Source organism: Zonotrichia leucophrys, chromosome 2 (assembly GCF_028769735.1).
Source record: "Zonotrichia leucophrys gambelii isolate GWCS_2022_RI chromosome 2, RI_Zleu_2.0, whole genome shotgun sequence".
NCBI lineage: Eukaryota > Metazoa > Chordata > Aves > Passeriformes > Passerellidae > Zonotrichia > Zonotrichia leucophrys.
This window is the reverse complement of record NC_088171.1, coordinates 64,027,334-64,051,412: the sequence shown is the minus strand read 5'-3', so window position 1 is coordinate 64,051,412 and position 24,079 is coordinate 64,027,334. Positions and strand designations below refer to the sequence as shown.

At 40.1% G+C, this 24,079-nt stretch overlaps 1 protein-coding gene across 2 annotated transcripts in view; it reads left to right on the top strand.

Annotated features, from left to right (window-relative positions):
* The window catches only part of DTNBP1 (dystrobrevin binding protein 1), a 67,560-nt gene that overhangs the window by 41,427 nt on the left and 2,054 nt on the right, over positions 1-24,079 (top strand). For both annotated transcript variants that reach the window (XM_064705210.1, XM_064705211.1), the window contains exons 8-9: positions 19,987-20,142; positions 22,027-22,170. In XM_064705210.1, coding sequence (XP_064561280.1) covers positions 19,987-20,142; positions 22,027-22,170 — 300 coding nt within the window. The remainder of the gene's footprint in view (positions 1-19,986; positions 20,143-22,026; positions 22,171-24,079) is intronic.

The following is a 24,079-nucleotide window of genomic DNA, read 5'->3' as shown; positions in this document are numbered from 1 at the left end:
CTGCCAGTCAATTAGTGTCTGGTTCTTCTTACAATTGAGCATGTTTCTGATGCAGAGCTCTAGGAAAGCTGACAGGATAGAAAGCAAAGTCCTTGATTTTCAGCACATTTGGGAAGCCATAATGGGTGTGAAAATGTCCATTAGGGTGGGAGGAAGTCTGGAGGAGATACTTCAGTCTCTCTTTCTCATGTATGCTCTGTCCCTGTCTAGAGTTCAGGGTGCTTTTCTACCAATGAAGTTTTCTCCTGCATACTAGTGATTATTCAGTCTAATAAAACCCATGGAGTGAAAACTAAATTTGGTATGTGAAGGAGTTGTGGACTAACTCTAGAATAGAAGAGAAAACAAAAAAGATTTTATCTAGCACAGACAAAAATAATAAATAGCAAACCAAAAAGTTTGGCAAATGACAGGTTATTGAGTGAGAATGATTTAGGAGGAAAGCAGTCTCAGTTATGAAGTCTCTTTTGAGAAATGAACTATTAGGATTAATTCAACTGTGAACAGGGTAAATAGCATTCAGGGATGGATCAATCATGAGGTTTCCAGTGGACAGCTGCAAATGAGGTGTTAGAGAAACAGTTGAGTTATAAGAAGAGAGCTTATTTCACAAGATGCTAGGAGAGAGAGCTTGGCTTGCTTGACAGAACAGGGGACATGGAGACTTCTACATGTAAACATATTGAAGGAGTCAGCATCAGGAAAAATAAAAATTCCTGAAAGGCCGGGGTGTATTGGACTGGGGGGAGCAGGGGAGGTTGTTTTGCAGTAATTACTGTGCCTCCAGCTAATTGTTAATTGTGTAAACTGCTGTAGTATTAATTTAGCAAAGAGGCTTTCTTAAATCCAATAGGCATGAAAATACTGTCTGCCTATGTTGTGATGCTGCTCAGTTTTTTGTTTTGGCATCAGTTGCTTTCTGCCCTACCATAGTTGCCAAGTTACTGGGAAAGAGGAATGCAGGAGCTTCGACTGACACATTTGGACTGCTGTGTCCAGTCTGGGCTCCTCAGTTACAGGAGAGACCAGCAGCTCCTGGAGAGGCTCCAGTGGATGGTCCCAAAGGTAATTAGAGGTCTGGAGCATCTCTCTTATGAGGAGAGACTGAGGGAGCTGGGCCTGTTTAGTCTGGAGAAAACAAGACTGAGAGGGGATCTCATTAAAGCATACAAATATCTCAGAGGCAGGTGCCAAGAGGATGGTGCCAGACTCTTCAGTGGTGCCCAGTGACAGGATGAGGAGCAATGGCCATAAACTGAAATACAGGAAGTTCCACCTCAACATGAGGAAGAACCTTTTCATATTGAGGGCAGCAGAGCACGGGAAGGGGCTGCCCAGGGAGGTTGTGGAGTCTCCCTCTCTGGAGATTTTCAAAACCACCTGGATGTGTTCCTGTGTCACCTGCTCTAAGTCACCCTGCCTTGGCAAGGGATTGGACTGTATGATCTCCAGAGGTCCCTTCCAACCCCAACCATTCTGTGATTCTACTGAAGTCTGTTGGGCGAAAAAAATCTGTTGGTTTTCTGATTTTTGTAATTCTCTTCAGAGGGTGAGAATTAATAGCTCTGTGGTATAAATTTAGCCATAGATGACTAACCTGAAACTTTGTTATATAAATGTCAATTTTGCCATATTCTGCTAATTGGATCTATGTTCCAGTGATGTCCTCACTTATCATTCTTAGTTGCTATTTTGATATAGAAGGCAACGTGGCATCTGTCTTGCTGGCAAAGGCTCCTGTAAAGAATTCTGTATAAAGCCAAAAAATTGTATGGAACCATTAACTTTGCTTAAAAGGGCAAGTCTGAGAAAAGAGTGGAGAAGGTTTTTGATTTTATCATTGCCTGAAGACTTAACCACATACAATTGGGATTTCTTCACAGAAGATAGAAGCTCCAGATACCACTAACTAACATTAAAAGTGAGCTGATCTCAGATTTAGTCTGGTCATTTCAGTGATGAACATGCATGCCTTTTCATGTTCTAAGCATAAGGGACAGGATAAAATTTTATTAAAATGTTTGGGCTTTTCTTCATTTTTCTTGAAACTTCAGTTTAAAAACATCACTGTTTGTTAGGATTGCCTATTTGCTGTGGACAAAGATACACTGGTTCCCCCTTGTTTTTCAATTCCATTTAGTACATTATATTTTCTGGCTTATGTTTTACTGAGCTCTGGGGAAAGTATTAGATAATTTGGGAAAGCATGGAGTTACTGTACAATGTAGCATTTTTTTAGAAGTGCTTTCCTTTTTTCTTTAAGTACAAGTTGCTGACTCCCCTCTGCATTTGTAAATGGAGCATTAGTGGCCATCAGTGTGATCTCTTATGTCATGACCTAAAAAGTAAATTTGAAAAGCTGCATTCCCTCCCTTCTGGAGCCCTGGATGATTGCCAGAACTTTGCATTAAAACCCACAAGCAGTGGTACTAGGACAGTTTTTGCCTTAAAAGATAGGTGGAGTTACACGCGGATCACCGCGCCAGCATCTCTGGCGGGATGGAGACAGATTTGCTCTGACAATATAATGCGCTTTGCAAGCTTCTATTTTAAGAATTCTTTGTGCTATGACTTTTTTAAGGCTATATTGGGCAAGTATTTTGTTTCTCTTAAGAGTCTCACACTTCTGGAGGCTCCAGGTTCATACAGACACTGTTAAATTCTGCGAGTCAAAAAGTATGTGTACCTAGAGAAGTATTTTTCAGAGTACTTCTGATCACATTTTTTATATAATATAAAATAATAATATAATTTTATAGTTGAGCTACTTCATAGTGTTCTTTTGCCCTGTTACCTCTTGGGTAGATGCAATCCAGTCTCTGATGCACCTGAGAACTGATTTCCTATAGGACTTTTCATCACTCCACAAATAAGTGGAGTGATCTGTAAAGTCTTGATTTCCTCATTCATCCTCAGGTGGGTGAAGCAGGGGCAGTGCAGGTGCCAATGGCACATCCTTGTGCTCAGCACACCTTGGATCTGACCTCCACAGATCTCTCCTTGAATGAGTAGGTAGCTCAGTTTCTGGACAGTTGTTCTGCTAGCTCTGAAACACAGATATCATTTGTAATGGCTGGGTAGCTGAGTGGTTTGTATTTTGGGAGGCAGGGAAGCAGTGGTATTAATTTGCTGTGTCAGTTTATATAACCTTGGTGACTCAGTGGGTGCACATTATGCTTCCAGTACTGCTGATTTAACTAGTTGGCTGCTGCCTTGCTCTCAAACCTGTCAGGTCTGTTCCTATAGGTTAATAAAAGTGAAGGGTGAAATATGGTCAACTGTTTAGAACTTCTAAAGAATATTTTAAAAAGAAGTTAACGTGTTTTGTTAATGAGACACTGAAATGGGGTCTTTCCAAATAGAAAATCATCATATGTGACCTATATTATTACAGGCTGCCTCACTGTAAATTTATGGTCTTCATTTTAACTTGCAGGTTTAAGAATAACATTTCTTGTTTTATTTTCTATATACATGCTTATAAAATAAAATCTCTTCCAGTCTTATTTATTATGTTTTTTTCCCTAGGCTGAGTATCCTCATTCAGTTTGCTATTTAGAAAGCATTAGGCAGGTGTTAGAAAAAGCAGGCCATCAGACTTTAATAGCTGCTGATGTGATTACTGTTTTCACTTTTAAAAATGGATTATAATAGCAGTATGCAAGTAAATAATGTCTGAGCTATTTTGAATAGTAAATGGAAACTGCTCCTTGCAAACTTCTTCATCAAAATGCAATTTGTTTTAGCCCTTTAATACTTGACATGTTCGTATATGAAATTATTTGTTGGGTACAATGCATTTGTATTTAGCCTGGAGAAAAAGAGGCTTGGGGGGACCTTATTGCTCCCCACAACTGCCTGAAAGGAGGTTGTGAGGAGGTGGGAGTCAGTTTCTACTGCCAGGTAACAAGTGACAAGGGAAAAGGAAATGGCCTCAAGTTGTACCAGGGGAGGTTTAAACTGGATGTTAGGAAAAGTTTCTTTATGGAAGGGGTTGTCAGACATTGAAACAGACTGCCCAGGGAAGTGTTTGAGTCATCTTCCACATGTTTGTGGATGCATCCCTGGGAGCACTCAAAAACATGGATATGGCCCTTCAGGGCTTGGTTTAGCGGTGAGCACGGTGTGGGTGCTGGGTTGATGGCTGGACTCGAGGATCTTAGAGGTCTTTTCCAACCTTAACAATTCTGTGATTCTGTATTTGTTAGTCTTATTTCAAAAATACAGTATTGATGTATTATCAAGTATCAGTGCTTTATTTTCTTCCTTCTTGACCAAGATTTTAGGCTTGTTCTGGTTAGATCTGCCTCTGATGCAGCCACTGTTTGATGTATATAGAAACACAAGTATTGCCAAGGGAGCTTGCTTAATAGATAAGGCAGAGATGAAAAATAATTTAGAATGAATAATATCAGCAAGGATGTTTCAAAATAGGAGGCTTTTTAACCAAATGTCTACAGTTTTATAGAGCATGAAATTATAATAATGATGTTACTTTGATTCCTTATGCATGCTTCAGTTCTCATTAGCCTTGGATAGTCACTGTTAGAAAGAGATTTAATAGTTTATAAGAGAACAACAATAGGTTGAAGTTCAGTGCTTGCTGACCACCTTGGTATAGCATTCATTCCATCCCAGAGAGAAAATGTGTTCCAACAGAACAGGAATGTTCTTGGTTCATTCCCACCCCCATCTCAAGCTTTGTTTATAATTTCAGTATGTTTAGGAGCTGATGTTGAGGTGATTTGCCAGATGCTGTTCCTGGTGTGTTTGTCCCTGTCTTGAAAGGCCTCACAGTCTTTGTTTGCCATATTCCACTGGTTTTGTTGTTACCCAAGCCCCAGGACAGACTAGATGGTTTCAGTGTTATTTTTGTGAGGAGTTTTTTCTTTAAATTCTCTTCACTTATTCCACTTTGTCCATCTCGTTTGTGTTTTAAAATGCATTCCAAAGTCTCTGGGCATTAATGTTCAGACCCTCTGACATTGTTTGTAACCCACTTCTGTTAAGCTTTATCTTTTACTTAAAAAATAAATTTTGGTCTTTGTGAGCGTGAATGAAATTTTCCCTGCGTGAAGCCTGTGAAATCAAACGTGGTGTCATCTGTTGTAATCTACAGCAGCAGTGAAGAGATGAGAAATATTCTGCCTAAAGCAGTTGAAAGATTAGGTCATAAAATTTGTGATTTTATGTGTTAGTAACGAATAAAAATACTTTTGGTTGCTTTAAAAGGAGGCAGCAAATCTCTTTTGCCATGGAAGTTGGACACTGTTGGGGCTGACAAAGCAGATGTAGGATGACAGGAAGAAAGAGAAGGAAACAGGGCAGATATAATGGTGGCCTGAAGGCAGGGGTTTTTTCTCACTGTCATGCCAAATGTGTTGTGAACAAATAATTCATATTTAATAAAGGTCATATTGTGTTCTAATGATACCCACCTCTAAAATTAGTTGGTGTTCAGATTTCAAGCAGCATGTTATTCCAGTTTAGATGTGAAAGAGACAAAATTGGACACTGAGTAGGATCAGTACACTTCTGCTCATAGTTTATCCTAATGCTTCAAAAATTATCATTTCTGCTTCCTATATTGGAATCACTATGCAGTAGGGGCTCTTTGAATTGGCCCAGGTATGGGTGGCTGCATCTGTTGTAGAGATTGAATGTGTGATTTTTGTTGCTATAGGGAATGATACCTAGTAGAGAGGTGCTGTTTAGAGAAAGAGAGTGTGAGTTAGGAAGTTAAACTTTTTCAGAGATCAGCTGCATGTTTGCCCTGTGGAGAAAATGTGCATGTATTTTGTGAGGTTTGTGGTACTTGTGACTAATTAGTGCTAAATTACTCTGAAGAACAAGATCAAAAATTAGGTTAGCAAGGCCTTATACATATTCAGTTAAGGAAAATATTATAAATTAAGTGTTCTCTATTTTTAGCAGGCCTGAAGGTGAATGTTCTTAAGGTGCTTTCAAATGGCAGAAGTTGATTGATACAGATGCTGGGGAAATTGATTCCTCATTTTATACTGTGCTGCAGCACAGGCACAAGTCAGGGCTTGCTGTCCCAAGGTGTGGCAGGAGACATTGTGTGGCATCCCTGTGCTGGAAGGAAAGAAGGTGGGGGGAGGAAAAGCTGAGAGAGAGATTTCATGCAGCTGTGTGTATTGAAAAGAATCATCTCACAGGAAGTGTATTTTACAGGTTTCACAGTCCTAATTACACTGACTTCCCTCTTCAGTCATCCCCCTTCTTTTTTCCCTTCCCCCTTGTAAGTGCTTTTATCAGCTTCCTGAATTTCTGCTTTTTATTCACTCCTCACTGTCACTTTGATGTCTGTGCATCCTTTAGGTGGATTTTCTTTGTTTGCTCAAATAAGATACTGTATCCTAGGTGTCATCTGTCAGGTCGTTTTCACTGTAGGCATAGGGTTTAGTCACTGATGGTCACAAAGCAGGATGTGCTTCCTCACTCAAACCCAATTGTTCCTGCAGCCTCTTGGGATTTTTTTCTGTCAGAGTAGCTTCAGCAGGGTCAGTTTTATTGTACTGGCTTTTTGTTTGTATTGGTTTTTTTGTTTAAAAGAGGCAAAGCCTTCTTTGCCTCTTTTAAATGTCTTCCTCCCAGTTAGTATTGTTTTTTTTTTCTCCCCACAACTTGTTTAATCTCTAGCAGGCTGAAGAAATCCAAGATGAAGGATCATATCTCATTTGTTATCTCTTTTGAACAATCTGTCAGTTGCCCTTCTCCTCTCCCTCTGCCCCATTGTCATTTCTCTTCCTTTGTATCTCCTTTCCTTTCATATTTCTTGTGTTTAATGCTCCACTGAAGCATCAGTAACATCACCCACCTGCTCCACCCTCTCCCTGGCTGCATGGGTGTCTCTTTTTTCATTGCATGTATTCATTGAGGTGTTGGGTCAAGCAACTGAGAGACCTAGGAATTTTTGTCCTGTTTTAGTGGTAACAATTCCTCCCAATGAAAAGCAGGTGAAAAACTGAACATCAAATAAGACAAAAGTCTTAGCTATTAATTGTGCTCTTCCTTTGAGTGTTCAGGTGACCTGGTTAGTGATGTTAACCAGTGGACAGCTTGTCTAGATGTATTTAATGCTAATAAATTACTCTGATTGTTTCCATTAGCCCATTAATTTCTATGTATTATTTATTTAAAATAATCTATTAACCTAATGATGTTACGATCTTAGATAAGGCACACGTGACAAAAGACCTGCTAGTTTTTTGTACTACCTTTAAACCAGCCTACTCCAGTACTTGAAATATTAATAATGTGCTTTTTTAAATCAGTATGATTTGAATAGCAAATTTTGTAATCAATTTATCTGTTACTGCAAGCTAAACCAGAATAAGCACAAGTTTAAAATTACACTGTTGATTTGTGCCTAGTGCTGCCATTGATGAATTCATGACTAAACAGCAGAAATAGTTTTGAGTGAACATGGTTGCAGTTAAAACTTGTATGAGAGGAAAAAATCTGAAAGCTACTGGTATGTTGAGACCTGGTAGCTTCCCCTCTTATTAGTAACAAATGTTGGCTAGCACATGGAATCCTGGGAGATCTAGATCATTCCTCAGGCTTGAACAAAAGAAGGAGGTGAAGGCAGCCATGCACTTTCCTGTTGTGGTTTACAAACTGTGAAAAAGGAAAGGTTTTGGTTTTCTTCCTGTGTGCCCCACGCTGTATGGTTTGCTCCTCAAGGTTTGCCCTTAAATCCTTTAGGAAGCAAACAGACATGTCAAAGTTGCAGAAACTGTTCTGAATTGGCAGTAAAAATATGGAAGGGCTTTGGCTGTAGATAAAGATGACTTTTAGTCTACCTTCAGAATTGCAAGTTTGAACACTTTGAAGATAGCACACAAATAAGTCAGCAAGCCAGTGGGAGCAGATCATCTTTCAAGACTTTCTTTTTTTCTCCTTCAAAAGTTTTATCTCAAATATTTTTCAAGTTTATCAAAAGAAATTTATTCTTTTAATTGGTCTGTTTAATGACAGCTAATATTTTGCAAGTTGAAAGTTCTGTCAGGGCTGCTTTTTTGTTATGGTTTGTTATTTCTCAGCTATAGACCATTTAATATTCTGTAAAAAATGAAGAAGCAAGTGGAATTGGCTGTGAGTATATGAAAACTAGATGCATAGGAGAAAGCATAAAAGGTTTCATTAAAAATTTAAAACTCAATGTCCTTTCCTTAGAACTGACACACTGAATATTGCCTTACCTCTGAATCACAGCCCAAGTGCTAACTAAACTGTTTTTCACATTTTAATTTTAAAGATAAAAATGTTGTGTGGAGAAAGCACACTGTGTATATTTCTGCACTTAATGTCAGATGCCCTGTTTTCTGCTATATAATCCCTTTCCATAGCAGAAAATGAGGAATTTTAACTGTGAAAATATAGTCATGTGTCGTGGTTTGACCAGGAAGGAGTGAGAATTCTGAGAAGCTGTGGTCAAACCAATAAAAGTTTTGAGTTTGAGACTGGCGTCTGGTGTGGCTAGTGGGGTTTAGACACACTTCTGAGAATACACAGGAGTTAAAAGCAAGGCACTGTTCTTGGCACTTCTTCTTTGGGATATCGTCGGGCGAAGAGGTCAGATTTCTTCTCCCGCCCAGCCCGCTGCTGCTGGGCGGGGGAGGGGCGGCCATGCGGTAGGCCCGGGGCTTAGACAGAGATGGGGGTGAGGGGCTTTCAAAGATGGAAGAGTAGAAGAGCTCTAAGAAACATCGAGACATCGGGCAGCTAGCCTCCCCCTCTCTCTCTTTCTTCCGGGAGGGAGAGCGGCCGGCCGCAGCAGCAGCACGTGTGGGAGTATTATCTCGTCTCAGGACAGACAGAGACTGAAAACTTTTAACTCTTTCTTGCATGACTGAGGCTTTACAAAAATGCTAATCTTCTTCGAAGCTGAATAAGAAGAGAGATGAGAGATGAGATAACTTGGCCCAGAGATTGTAGAAATGATTAGATGAAGAGAGAAGTGATTTAGAGTAGCCTTTTAGCTAAACTTTTTTCGTAGCTATAGACTCAGTTGTTCTTGTGACACAGACTGCATTTAGGGGGAGGCAGTGCCTCAAAACTAGGAAGGTTCTTCGTGAGGACTTCTCGGCCCCAGGGGGTTGGAAAAATATGGGGGAGACAGATGTCTCAAAAGCAGAGACTGTGCTTTTTTAGAGTGAGACAAAGCATCTTTGAAAAACAACTTTAAAAGCAGCTCTAGCCATGCGCAGTGGTGAGAGCACTGGGCATGGAAGGAAAATGTCACAAGCGGCAAAAGGACTTTTTTTTTTCCGGGCGGTGCTGAAGTGACAAAGAAGCACACGAAGTTTCAGTGTGCTTCCAGGAGAAGCTTATAGAACGAGAAAGACTCTTTTCTTCTTCATGAACTGCAGTTTGAGTATACTAACGTGTGAAGCCAAAGCTGAGCAGTTGTTTTAAGAAAATGTATTAAATTGAGAAAGTCAAGTAGTGAGAGAAGAAGAAAATAGTTTTTTGTAAAGTTTTCAATTTTTTTCTTTTTTCTTATAGTCTTTCCCTATTTTTCCTGTAGTTTTAAGTAATAAAGTGTTCTTTATGTTTAAGTTAGAGCCTGTTTTGCTTATTCCTAGTCACATCTCACAACAGACACCAGAGTGAAGCATTTTCATGGAGGGCACTGGCTCTGTGCCAGGCTCAAACCATGACATTTTTTGGTTCCCTGACCGGGAATCGAATCACAAGAGAATGATGAGATAAAGCTGTGAGATGAGACCGAGAAGAATAAGAAAAGCATGTACTAAGTTAAAGTAGATAGATAGTGAATCTAAAGTATTGTTGTGTAGAAGTGTTTTGTAATTTTGTTGATAATTTTAGAAAGTGTATTCTCAGAAAGTGAAGGGTGGAGTGTCGTGGTTTGACCAGGAAGGAGTGAGAATTCTGAGAAGCTGTGGTCAAACCAATGAAGGTTTTGGGTTTGAGACTGGCGTCCGGTGTGGCCAGTGGGGTTTAGACACACCTCCGAGAATACACAGGGGTTAAAAGCAAGGCACTGCCCTTGGCACTTCCTCTTTTGGACATCGTCGGGCGAAGAGGTCAGATCCCTTCCCCCGCCCGGCCCGCTGCTGCTGGGCGGGGGAGGGGCCGCCATGCGGTAGGCCCGGGGCCTGGACAGAGATGGGGGTGAGGGGCTTTCAAAGATGGAAGAGTAGAAGAGCCCCAAGAAACATCGAGACATCGGGCAGCCAGCCCCCCCCCCCCCCGGGAGGGAGAGCGGCCGGCCGCAGCAGCAGCACGTGTAGAAGTATTATCTCGTCTCAAGACAGACAGAAACTGAAAACTTTTAACCCTTTCTTGCATGATTGGGGCCTTACAAAAATACTAATCCTCCTCGAAGCTGAATAAGAAGAGAGATGAGAGATGAGATGACCTAGCCCGAAGAATGTAGAGATGATTAGATAGAGAGAGATGATTTAGAGTAGCCTTTTAGCTAAACTTTTCTCGTAGCTATAGACTCAGTTGTTCCTGTGACACAGACTGCATTTAGGGGGAGGCAGTGCCTCAAAACCAGGAAGGTTCTTCGTGAGGACCCCCCGGCCCCAGGGGGTTGGAAAAATATGGGGGGGACAGATGTCCCAAAAGCAGAGACTGTGCCTTTTTGGAGTGAGACAAAGCATCCTTGAAAGACAACCCTAAAAGCAGCTCTAGCCATGTCTCAGTGGTGAGAACACTGAGCATAGAAAGAAAATGTTACAAGCAGCAAAGAGACTTTTTTTCTCAGGCGGTGCTGAAGTGACAAAGAAGCACACGAAGTTTCAGTGTGTTTTTAGGAGAAGCTTATAGAACGAGAAAGACTCCTTTCCTCTTCATGAACTGCAATTTGAGTATACTAACGTGTGGGGCCAAGGCTGGGCAGTTGTTTTGAGAAAATGTATTAGATTGAGAAAGTCAAGTGGTGAGAGAAGAAGAGAATAGTTTTTTTTGTAAAGTTTTCAATTTTTTTCTTTTTTCTTATAGTCTTTCCCTATTTTTCCTGTAGTTTTAAGTAATAAAGTGTTCTTTATGTTTAAGTTAGAGCCTGTTTTGCTTATTCCTAGTCACATCTCACAACAGACACCAGAGTGAAGCATTTTCATAGAGGACACTAACTCTGTGCCAAGCTCAAACCATGACATCATGTATTCTGAAAATATGGCTTTATGTGCAGCCAGATTGTTCTGTTTGAAATGTAGTACAATTTTTGTTTTGGTTGTCTTCCTTTTATTGTGCCTATATAATTGTTACTGTCCAATTGGCTGAATTTAAAAGCAACCCATTGATTGAAAAACACTTTTATAAGAGACTATTGTAATGTAGCTTGAAGAGATCTGTCTTACAGTGTTATAATAAGTATGGAAAAGACATGCCATTGCTAATGTTGCAAATTGGCTTTACTTGCAAATAACACTGGTATATGTTCCTTTTTTAAAAAGAATGATGGCATCTTTGCTTTGCATTTGAGAATAAATGTGGATTTTTAAAATAATCTGGTCTGTCATAACTCATACTCCATGTGTAATGAATATGAAAGACTGCATGTAATTTAAAATTCCTCAGCTGGTAACACATCTCTAATAGCTGTCTGTTAGCAAATGAATCCCCTCGTGTTTGGATGCTCCTGGATGCGGGTTTGTTAGAGGGAACGCTATTTCAGATATTGTTTCACTAATGATATCAAACAAAAGTGTTTGCTCATCACTAGGATTTCTAAAGAAAATCTGTAGTGTGATTCATTTGGGATGTTAATCAAACAGTGTTGAACTGGACTAGATTTGTAATCTAATGGTTTTTTTTCTAAGAAATAAGCTCAGCATTAATTGCATGAATGAATAGCAAATTTTTTTGCTTGCATTGGAGAAATTGTTTTGACAGAAATTGAATGGGAAATAGACTGAGTTGTCAAGAAAAAATAAATATTTCAAGCATGTTGTGTGCGCTACTGATATAATGATTGGCTTATGGTCTTTTTAAAATGTTTTTACATATGAAATTTTGACATAAACAAATAAGGCTTCTTCTTCCTGTGGGAGTGTTATTTCACTGATGATCCTGCAGTTTTGACTGTGTGAATATTTAGTTTAGTTTGTACAGTTTCTCACCTGTGAATTAGCTTAAAATAGAAAGAAGGAAAGAAATTGCAAGTCCAGAAGCGCCCACCAAAATTAGAGGGATGGAGCACCTCCCCTACTAGGAAAGATGGATAGAACTGGGATTGTACAGTTTGAAAAGAGAAGGCTTTTGGGGTGACCTAATTGTGGTCTTCCAGTACCTGGAGGGAGCCTACAGGAAAAACAAGGCGAGAAAGTTGAGGAGTGACTTTTTACAAGAGCATGTAGTGACAGGACAAGGAGCAGTGGATCCAAATGTAAGAGAGTAGGTTTGGATTTGATATTAAGGACAAATTCTTTACTGCAAGGGTGGTGAGACACTGGAACAGGTTCCCCAGGGAAGCTGCAAATGCCTATTCCTTGGAAGTGTCCATCCGGGTTGGATGGAGCTCTGAGTGACCTGGTCTAGTGGCAGGTCATGGCAGAGGGTTGGAACTAAATGATGCCTGAGGTCCCTTCCAGCTCAATTATTTTATCTAGAATTCATTCTATGATTCTGTGATGTGTTTCTATGATCTCTTACCAAATATAGTCTGCATAATAAATACGGAATGCTTTACCAAGCATGTGAAAAAATCAAATTCTCTATCAACTAGTTACAGTTATGTGATTATTCTGTAAAAAGGAGGTTTCTTTCTTTTTTTTTTTCCTCCCTTGTTCTGATTTAGCAGTTATTGGTCATGTTAACCTAAAACTTATATTAAAATTTGTCTTCCAAAAAACCAAAATCCCTCCTCATGTCTAAAATATTTCACTATCAATGTAAAGTAAGTGAGGTTAGACTGAACTGTATTGAGACTGTAAATCTGCAGCTCATTCCTTTTGGCTCTGAAGGCCTCTAGGAGTGTTGGACAGGATCTACCCCTCCCTCTGAAGAGAGGGGTAGAAATTGCATATTCAGTCAGAAAAGTGATTATTATGAAAGCAGTTTATGGAGTGAAACCCTTATTTTTAGTTATTGGGAAAGAAGGCAAACATTGTGTTGCCTTCACTTTTAGAGGCAACACTTAGTTCAGCGCTCAGTGGTGTTGTTCTGCTTGTCTGAAATGGGCAGAGTTTGGGTGAAGGGTAGTTCCACTGCATCAGGAGTTTGGAGCTGGGTGTTGTTCTTAGGGACAAGTAAAAGCTGGTACCTGCCAGCTGGTTTGCCATGTCGTGAAACTCGTGTTTTCAGCCTGTGCACAATGTGTTGTGACAGCACAACAGTATCTCATCATTAATTTACGTGGCTGCACATGCACATAATTTGGTCTAGAAGGCAAATAGCTCACAGCTGTGCAAAGGTTAAGATTGGCATTATTCTTGTAGCAGCAGAAGCTACTTTCCTGTCTTTGAAATCCTTCTAATTCCAAAGCAAGAGTGGTTATGTTTTTGGAAAGGAAAATAGTCATTAAATTGTTCGATAGATCAATTTGTACTCAGACAATGGGATGTTATTAATCTTATTTGGAACAGTTTCATGGACCTTTGGAAACATGAATAGAATGCTGCAGTGCTGTGGTTTGTATTTTAAGTACTTTGGGTTTAGATTTGCTATCGATTAGTTTTTTCCATTTGAAAATCAGTATTTTTGAAGTAAGGCGGAAAAAGCAGTAATTGGAGAGCATATGCATAAAATACTGCATTTCATGACAGTAGAATTGTGCTGAATCATTTGTGCTGTTTTCAGGTACAATTTCTGTAGTAGTGAGATTTTTCATCAGTGTGTGGCAAAGTTTTAAAGCCAGATAATTTTCACAAATAAACTTAAATGTACTGAAGGTACGTGTGACATTGTCAGGTTTATTTATAGTCGAAGTGCATACTTTGCAGCTCACTAACTGAATTCTTTTTCTTGCATACTTAGGTGGGTTTATGGGGAGGCAGGAAAAAAGGGTGTGAACTCAGATGCTTGCTGCTTTTTTCTTTTTTTTTTTTTCTTTTTTTTTTGGTACTTTCTGCATAATGGTTCAGTTAATGTTATCCTTCCCTCGTTCCCTTGCACTTTTTATTCTCTTTCACTTGGGTGGGAATCTGACTAAAGGATAAATCATGGAGGGAGAAGACATGCTTGCTAAGAGAGCCTGTCCTGGTGTAAGCTGAGGAAGGCTCTCAAGTACTCACATCCCACTGACATCACATTGCTCAATTCTGTCTTCAAGAAAGACACATGTTGTCATTGAACACCCATGACCATAAAGAACTTTGTACCAGAAAAGTGGGAGATGGTGGGTTGCAGATTTGTTAACCCAGAGGCCGTCAGGCATGTGCCTGAAGGAGAGAATCCCCCTCCAAAGCTTTTGCTGTAACATTTCCATGCTTTGCATGACATGAAGCAAGTGTGGAAAAACCCCACCCTTAATCTGCTGAAGAACTGTATGTCCATGGTAATTTTGACTATAGTTAAAACCAATTAAAACTTTTCTAAAGTCATTCTGGCTTACCACATTTGCAGGCATAAAAAAATTGTCTGCTCCTAATTTTTCTTAAATTAAGAAATAGGCAAATGCACTCAAGTTTTGGGATGTTTTTAATGACAAATGAACTGAGCAAAAATTTATGAACCACAGTAAATCTAGTTCTAAAATGAGACTCCATTATGGAGTGGGTCACCTTGCAGAGCAGTCCCCTCAGCCTGGCGTATTTTTAATCACAAATGTGATTTTAATTTTTATTTTTTTAAATCCTAGATGAATTTACATTTTTAGGACTCGGTTTGTGCATTTGCTCTTTGGTGGAGCATATTTTTAGTGTCTCTTAACTATGATGATTTCCTGGTAGCCAGATAAAGGTTGGAGTTCTGTGAAAACCTTTTCCCAAGCTGTTTCCTGTCACAGTGGTTGGAAGCTGCCTCTTCCTCCAGGTGCTGCATTGGTAACTGGAATCCTGCTGTACACAAGCACCTATTTTCTGTAGTTTGTTCTGATATATATTTAGGCCTATCCTTTATATACCAAGGATTTCAAGCAAGCTTTTTTTTTTTTTTCTTTGCTTAAAGAGAGTTTTTTCAGGTAAGCCAACTTGTTGAAACTGCTTGCTGGGAAATGTTAAAGATGATCTCTCTGCACTAGTTTTTTTCTTGACTAGAGTTTTCATATTCTGATGCAATCTATAAAAACCCTAGTTAGGTATTATCAAGCAGTACATACAGTCATTTTTAATGACTGATTTTTTTTTATAATTGTAGTAAAACATTTCTTCATGAATGTGCAGGCTTTTGGTAGTTGGCAGACAGTAAATCTCATTTGGAACAGTGGTTTTTTTTCAAACACAGATGATCTTTCTGTCATTGAGTGAAATCCTGATTTCACATTCTAGTCAATCAGGACTTAATTTTTTAAATTTTAATTATTTGACTATATCTTTGGTAAAGCCAAATTTCTTTGTAAAGAGACTGTTAAATATGAGTTTAAAAACACCTAGGACTTGTAGTTTTCACTTGTTTTCCTTTCACTCTTCTGTGGAAGAAAGACTGTGCGCACCTAGATCTCTTATTCTACTTTTTTTTCCCCTGAATCTTGCCAGCTCTCCCCACCTGTCAGCAGACTATATTGCAAGAGTGCTCTGCACATTCTCCCTTACAGCATCAACATGTATTCTAAATTCTGTCAAGAATAATTTAAACATTTTTGAGGGAAACTGCATCCTTTGAAGCACTCCCTGGTGTCTTGTCTTCCTTTGATATTTTTAGTTGAAGGGGTCTGTAACGAGGCAGTTTGCAGTAGAGGTTGCTAAGTCATAGTGCGCTCAGAAAGCTGCTTGGCTGTCTGCCTTGCATCGTCTGCTTTCATGATTTTACTGTTCTGGTTTTTGAAGGATTTTGGTTGTTCAGTGAGTGGCCATCCTGCTGATGGGCTGTGACAATCCCGCGGCCGAGTGATGATGTTCCAGCCTGGATGGACGCACAGCAGGGTGGACAAATGACCGGCTGGGTGGGAGCCTGGTGCTTTGGGGGTCATTCCCTACCTGGGGGTGGGACCAGAAGCCAGAGCTCTATCCCAGAGGAGGAGATGGGGGGCTCTGGCACTGGGCATAGAGATGATCCTGGCTCCTGGGGGTTCCATGGGCAGCGAGCCGGGTGCCAGCCTGCAGCACATCTGGCAGCAGGGAGGGACACAGCACCACGGGAACGGGGCCAGGAGTTCAGGGAAAGGGATTATCCTCCACCCATCGTGTCTTCATGCATGGCCAGTTTCAAACTCTCCTAGCATAGGAGGAACATCAAAAACAGCAGTGAGTTCAGTGAAGGGCTGCTTCACTGAAGGTTTGATAGCTGTAGCAAAAGCAAAAAAAGCCCACAGAGAATGTGTGCATGCATTTTATGGTTTGGTTGGATGAGTCTGCAAAAAGCAAATGAACTGTAGAGGGAGGAAAAAGGGGCATTTTTTTGTGTGTCTTTCTCTCTTTAGACCAGATGCATTTATGGGTTCTACATCACATGAGATATAAAGTTACGTAATAAATTGATTGAAGGGAAGTGTTGAAATCACTAAAAAGCACTAAAAGCAGTCCATTTGGACAACTTGACATCTTTCATGTTGGTCTAAGGGATGTGGGTTGGAGAATTTTGCTCAGACATGGCTTGAAGGAAAAAAGGCCATGAAAATATACAGCTGATGGAAAAGTAAAAGGCAGCTGTAAGCAGCAGTTCCCAAGCCTGTTTCTCAGAAACGTTTCTGTAAACAGCAAGAGTTCTCAAGCCTGTCTTCAATAACAAGTAAATACCTTGTCCTTGGATAAGGTATGGGAAAGCAAAAGTGACAAACATGGAAGCCTTGAGAACCATTCATATCAGGGTGAGAACACAAATCTTGGTTTCAATAACAAACCACAGGCATTGAAAACAAAAGGAGGGGTTGGTGTGTAATCTGTGGCCAGTGATGAACTCGGGTTTTGTAATATGTATAAGCTTAATTAACACCACTATAAAAGTGTGTAAGTGGGATCAATAAATCGGAGTTCGATGCTGATCAAAGGATGGGTCGTCTCCCTTCGCTTTCTATAGATGTGCTAGCCATGTAAACATCCAGTGTTGTCAGTTGCTGATTTTTTAAAATTTTAATTATTTTTTTAGTCATTCTTCCAGCTTATTTGGGAAATCTGTTGTGCATAGCTGGAAAATGTTTTAGATTAAAACATTAAATGGTCATTTTGTTGGTTACTTAGATACTTCAGGTACTGCAGCAGAATTTTAATTTGTAGGAAGTGTCAGCCGGACCTTGGTGTGATACCAGGAAATGGTGTCCTCTACACTTGAGCTGTATGGCTAGAAGCTATTGTCATTTGTTCCTTTGGAGTTTGGATTCTCCTGGTGTCTGGTTCAAACCCTGAAGATGTGGGGCAGGGAGTCAGGCTGTGGGCTGTACCTGAGGCGAGCAGGGTGAGCTGTGGGGCTGTTCCTGGGTGTGGTGCAGAAGGCTGTGCCTCAGCACTCAAGTGTTCACTATTTTAGGAAAAAATTGCCTGCTTTTAGTGTCTGTTCTCTTAAAAGTCATAGCTGGTGGGGAATTAGTCATCTTTTATTTGGGTTATTGTGGCAACTCCTGTATGTCTGCATCTAATTGTGCATTAGCCTTTTCCGTAGTCTGTCTTTTTTTCTATTTTGTGCACAGTGTGATAGAGAAATAGGTGCCATTGCCAATTGAAAAGTACAGTTTTTAGGGTGAAAGGAAAAATACAATAATGCTTTAAGTGTGCCAAGTCTCAGTTTGCATCCTGGGAGGAATTCCTATGAGCAGTGTATGATGGCATATGGATGATACTTTTGTCTTTTTTGGAGCTCCTTTAGTTCTGTCTCTTTTCAGTGTTTTATAAACTACCCTTGGCTTAGGGAAAACACAGTTCTGAGTAGCTCTGTGAGAGAAACAATGCACCTGTTTTCTTTGGTTTCATGTTTGATGGTTGGCTTCACCTCTCATCCTTAGCATTTCTGACAACAAACAGAAACCCAGATGCAGCAGTTTGGTTTTGCTTAGCCAAGCACCTCTTACTACACCTGGCAGGGCGTGAAATCGTGCAGCAAGGTTCTAGATGTTGACTCTCTATCTGACTATGCAGCTCATGTGTTTACAGTTTCCTGTGGAACATGCTAGCACAGCAGGCAGCTGTTGCCATTCGGCTCTGGCCAGTGACAATTTCAACAGTTTACAGGACATTTTAGGCAAAATCTAAAAACAAAGAGCTCATTGTCAACAAAGAGATTGTATCAAGTCTCACTGAGATGCCATCTCTGTTTTGGGGTTAAAAATATCCTGAATTACCAATCTAGAGTGCAAAACTGTCAGACTATATTATGAGAGAGACAGAAAATCCCCATTGTCTGTGAGAGCCTCTGGCTTTTATTATTACAATTGAATAGCATTTCTGCATCATAGACAATGTTATTAATAATTGCTCATCATCCAGGACTGCAGTAACGGAGTTGCTCCAGGGGACACAGAGTCATCGTACACCACAGTGTAATTGATAATAAAGACATGTTGCCTTCAGGGAAGATGCATTCCTTTTATACACTGATGTTTTTGCTTCTGAAATCTCCTTTAAGAGAGAGATTTCTGCTTATTTACTGATGTTTTAATGAATATCTGGTGTGTCAGTCCAGTTTCCTGGCTTCTTTTGGCATCAGCCACAGTTCAGTTGCTTCTGTTTATGAACTGTGACCTTGATGCAGGCAACAGAGTGAATTAACTGCTCTCTGATGTTTTGCCTGGTTTAATAAAACATGTTCTGCATTTGGGCAATAATCTCCATAATAGTAAATGCTTTTAATGAGTGTCTGTGTTGTAGAATATCATTAACATAACATTTTTCCTGGAAGACTGACACAATGCTTGTCCTAGAAAACCTCATGTGCCCTCAGCATTTATCCATGTGGATGCCATATTCCAGCTGTGTCTGTCTGGCATGTGAAAGCTTGGATATTTTTCACCCAGTGGTGTTTGTTGGAGCTTTCCCTAATGGGCAGAACGGAACAGACCAGTAGCTCTTCTCGCCACCCCCGTCCCTTCCATCAGGAGCTCAGCTGGAAAATTCCTTTTTTGTTGTAAGCAGAGCACTCATGACACCAGAAAAGTGAACAGAGAGCTCTGGGAAAAGGGTTCCAGGTTATGTATTCCTCCTAAAAAGCAATTTTTCTGAAGCATGTCCCAACAGTCTGGCTGCAGTCAGTGCTTGAATAGCAATTACATATTTTTATTCTAGATGATGTTATTCTGCAATAAACAGCACAATTCTTTTTCCCTCTGTCCAGTGTGGAGCAAAACAGAGAGGAAGGAGTTCCTTTGATGATATTCTGTCTAATATTTCCTAATTCTGTCTAATATTTCCTTTGCTGCATGTACATGTAGGATTCTTCATGGAGTTTTTCCATTCTGTCTGAAGGCTGGCAAAGCCAGAATCTCAGGCATACATGCACATACACACATATGTTATGCATATGTATTTATATGTATGTACATATATGTATCTTGCCACCTGCATTGTGGTGGAAATGTGCAGCAATGTTCAAATGAAAAGTGTTGCTTTTGTGTGCATTAGGTGCAAATGACTGCAGAAGCATCATTGCCTCAGGTTTTTTTGGCAGGATTCTGAAATCCCAGTTGTTGATGGACACTGCTCTCAGGTGTTCCTGTTTATACAGCTGTGGAAATTTGCATCTTGCCTCGAGATAAATGGTTCTGACATCACTTTAATGTGAAGGTTATGCTGCCTAATATGGGATTCCCATCCTGGTTTAAAATACAGTTGCAAAGCGCAGAGAGCTCCTTTTATTGCAGTAATAGTCTGTCAGAATTTATTGAACTGGTTCTGTAGGTTTTAAATTCTGAGAGTGGGGGGGTGGACCTGCAATATTTGATTTGTCTGTTTGTTTTGTGCTCAGCTGAACTCGATGCTGAACATGCACAGAAGGTTTTGGACATGGAGCACACCCAGCAGATGAAGCTGAAGGAGCGCCAGAAGTTCTTTGAAGAAGCCTTCCAGCAGGACATGGAGCAATACCTTTCCACAGGATACTTGCAGATAGCAGAGAGGAGAGGCAAGTTGTAAAAACCTTTTGTACAAACCCCCCAGCCTGGAGATCATTGTTGAGCGGGCAGAGCCAGCAGTGCTTACAGAGGAAGCACAGCAAAAATGTCCAAATTCTTCCTCAGTAGAACTGGAACTTCAGATAAGCCTTTTGAACAAACTTGGTGTCCCTAGGGTACTGGATACCTTAGAAGATTAGTCAGGCTCTGCTCCTTGTCTGGGGAGATGCAGAGCACAGAACTGCTTCTGGAACAGTGTTTTCTCTGCAGCTGAAGAGTGCATCTATGTAAAAATATGGATGGAGGCAGCTGCTTTGTCCACTGGAGTTCCAAAGCCTGGGATTGTCATTTGGCAAGGAGATGCCTCAGAAAATTTTGCGAAGTGCAGGGAAAAGTTCAGTGTAGCATTTCCAAGCAGTTCCCAGGTGACAGCTATTCCCACTGGGTGTGATTAGGACACAGGAGGTCACATTAAGTGCTTTCCTTATTATGAAATTACACAAGTCTGGCATCTCTGGACTGGTTAAAGCACAAGAATGCCAGAGATTACAGGGAAATCTGTGTGGGAGGTTTCCATCTGTTAGGCCAAAATGCAGGGATTGTTGGACTGGTAAGGAAGCTGGCGGGAAATTAGGTATTCATGTGGCAGGAAAAATGTAGATATTCTGTCCCTGCTCCAAGAGCAGTTCTGCTGTCATTTGTAATGTCAGAGTGGGGAGTACAATCCAAGGTTTCTATTTCTCTTCATGACTGCTATAAATACTCATCTGCAAGATGCTCTGCATGGGTGGCTAAGGGGAGGTGGGATATATAAATCTAAATTCATGGTCAGGGGAGGAACTGAGTTGGAGTCTCCTGCTTTCTGTAATAGGTTGCCTTTTAGACTAAAAGTGCACATTGCCATGGGCTGGTACTGGACACACAGCTCTGTTTGAGTGTTAGGCTACCTAACATTTGGAACTTCAGCTTTTTAGGATAATGTGGAGCCCGGGTGTATCAAAGAAACTGTTTCAATGAAAGACTTGGACCTGCAGTACATGTAAAACTGCAGAGCTGTAGCATATTTGAAAAAAAAATACCCCAATCAAATTACAGAATTTATTCTCAGTTCACCTATGAAGGCTTTCAATAATGTAATTGTTACTTTTAGATAAACAAGTAAACTGTTCATTTAAATAATTTTATACAATGCAGCAGGTGGACTTAAGTCTGAATGGCCCTGAATGGTACTTGTTTCCTCTTTGCATGTGTAGCTGTTCAAGGAAGAAGATGCTCATCCAAGTATTTACTTCACTTACAAATTGTCAGTACTGTACTGACAGTAATAAGTAATTTGCTCGAGTAATTAGTAATGTGAGATACCCATGCTGAGAGAAAATACTGGGCATGAGCCTGGGTTTTACAGACTACTGTAATTTCTTAGACTATCTGAGAGAAGAACTGCTCTCTGTTAACATTAATCCTGGTTTCTGAATTTCTATGTCTCTTGTATATTGACATTTAGTGACTGTGTCCTTAAATGTGTTTGCTTTTCTCTAAAAAGACTTCTGGTTGAGAAAATAGAAAAGGAGTGTTCCAAAATGGAAAGTTTCAATCCTTGTGCCTGAGTCCCATCTCAGCTTATTTCTGAGAAGGTTATTGCTATAAATACTGCTGCTAAAAATGTTTTGGTTTACAGAAGCAGTAATGGATGTTAGTTTCACAACAAAGATTGCACAGAGTGCTCTTGGATTTGGGCTGAGGTGGCTGCTGAGCAGCTCCTGTGGGCGGGCTCCTTCCATTCCTAAGTTTAATTATTGCTGCTGCAGACAATTGTAGCAGCCTCTGGAGCTTTGGTAGGTAATAACCTCGTGTAGCTGATGGTCAGTTCACTCATTGTGCTGTTTCCCCTGCAGAACCCATTGGAAGTATGTCTTCCATGGAGGTGAATGTGGACATGCTGGAGCAGATGGACCTGATGGACATGTCTGACCAGGAAGCACTCGACGTCTTTTTGAACTCAGGAAGCGAAGACAATAATGTGCTGTCTCCCATGCTGGGTATGGTACCTGTAGTGACAGCCTGCTTAGAGACTCTGATAAACCACCAGAACTGCTCGCTTTTGTGATGGGTGATATTATCAAACATCACACTTGATGCAGATTGACTGTTCTTCATTAGTGGTTCTCCAAACATTAACATTTAGTTGCTGTACAAGGGAGTTGCTGCAAAACTGTGTGATATTTCCAGAGAATCTCATTTTTCATACTGCAGCTCCCTGTTGTATTCATCACAGTCTGGATAGGTCATGTGTTACATACTGGCTTGAGGGGCATTTTTCCCAATATAGAGTTAATAGAGGACATTTTGACAAACATCAACAGATAGCTTGCAGTAATTAGGCTTTCAATACTTTGTCAAACTCTAATTTCTTAGAGTTTGTCCAGAATGTTGCTTGTCAAACATGGACCAGTTGTGTAACGCAAGATCTTCTGTGAGAGATACTGAGAGACAAGATTCAACCCAGCAGTTTACATATACACTGAGAATTAGTGTGTCATTACTGGATCTTTTACCTACCATGGAAGTGTTTTCCTAGATAAAAGCTTAAGTGCTAAAAATGCCTTTCCTCAAAAGAGCCAAAATGATTTTTCTTGTGGGAGAGGAGATGAAGCTCCTTTAAAGGTCCTTTTGGTACCTTCTGAAAATACAGATTGAAATATCTTTATGGAAGTGCTTACAGTACTCCCAATGTAAAGGTGATTAACACCTGCTGGGAACATGAAAAGCTTGTGGTAAATGGTCAAGGCATGCTTGACTGCTAAAGGTTTAGGTTTTTGTGCTTCATTGCAAAAACTGAATTGAGATGGGTGGTTTTGGATAGGCATCTACTTCATGCATTATTAAAGCTGATCATCGTTTGAGCTTGCCAGTAATCTAGGACTGTTTTCCCCTTGCTGGCAGTTTGGCAGATATTGGAACAAGAAGCTTCAGGTCTTAACAGCAAACAGTCTCAGCTGGATTATCTAAGGAAGGGCAGAAACTACTTTTTTAACTAAGTAGATAAATGCATTAGCTTTTGAAAAAAAAATATATTCTGTATTTTATGCTGTAATCTGAATATTACAGCATATAATTATAGAGTCTATACATGGACACACATTGCAATATAATGTACCTGTGCTGTAGTAATGTTCCAACACTGCGACCTTACAGACATTTTATTTCCCTCTGATTAAGGGGTTTTTGTGCTTGTTTAAGAACGTGGCACCCCAGTATCAAACCAAATATGCAATAGTCTTCATTCTCAGAAAAATGAGATTGTTAACTCTTTATTTTGCTGTCAGTGGAGAATTGAGTTGTCAGTGCAAGGTTTGTTTGACAATTGGCCTGAACACCACAAAATACAGGTAAGTTATTAAAATAACTGGTAAAAATGAGAATCAGCTCAAGACATTGAAATGTTTTCAAATCTGCCTTGCTATAAGCATTGCCAGCTTACGGACATTGCCTTCACAACATTTATGACAGTAAGTTAAACTGCAAAATTGAGTTAGCTCAGTCACTCCTGAAAACTCCTTCTCTCTGTGTTGTCTAAATTGATTTAATGCATGCTGGTGTATACGACACAAGGCAGGTTCTCTAAAATTTCTAGTGTTAAAATATAACTCCAGTAGTTGAGGAGCAGGTAGAGACAGCGTGGTTTGAACTGCTGTGCAAACTGTCTGAGCAGAGGTAAGGTGTAGCTCATATCCATCTGACCCTTCTGAAAAACTTCTAAATAAAATTTTTAAGAGAATTTTCTCACTAAAGTTACTCATCAGCTGAAGCTGGGTGCTCTGACTATGGAGAAACACTTGTTAGGTATAGGAGAGAAGGAAAAAAGGGCTTTATTTGGCAGATCACATAGAAAGTGTTTATATGTTTCCTCATTTTTACTTTTTTGTTTTCCGGAACTGTCCAGGAAAG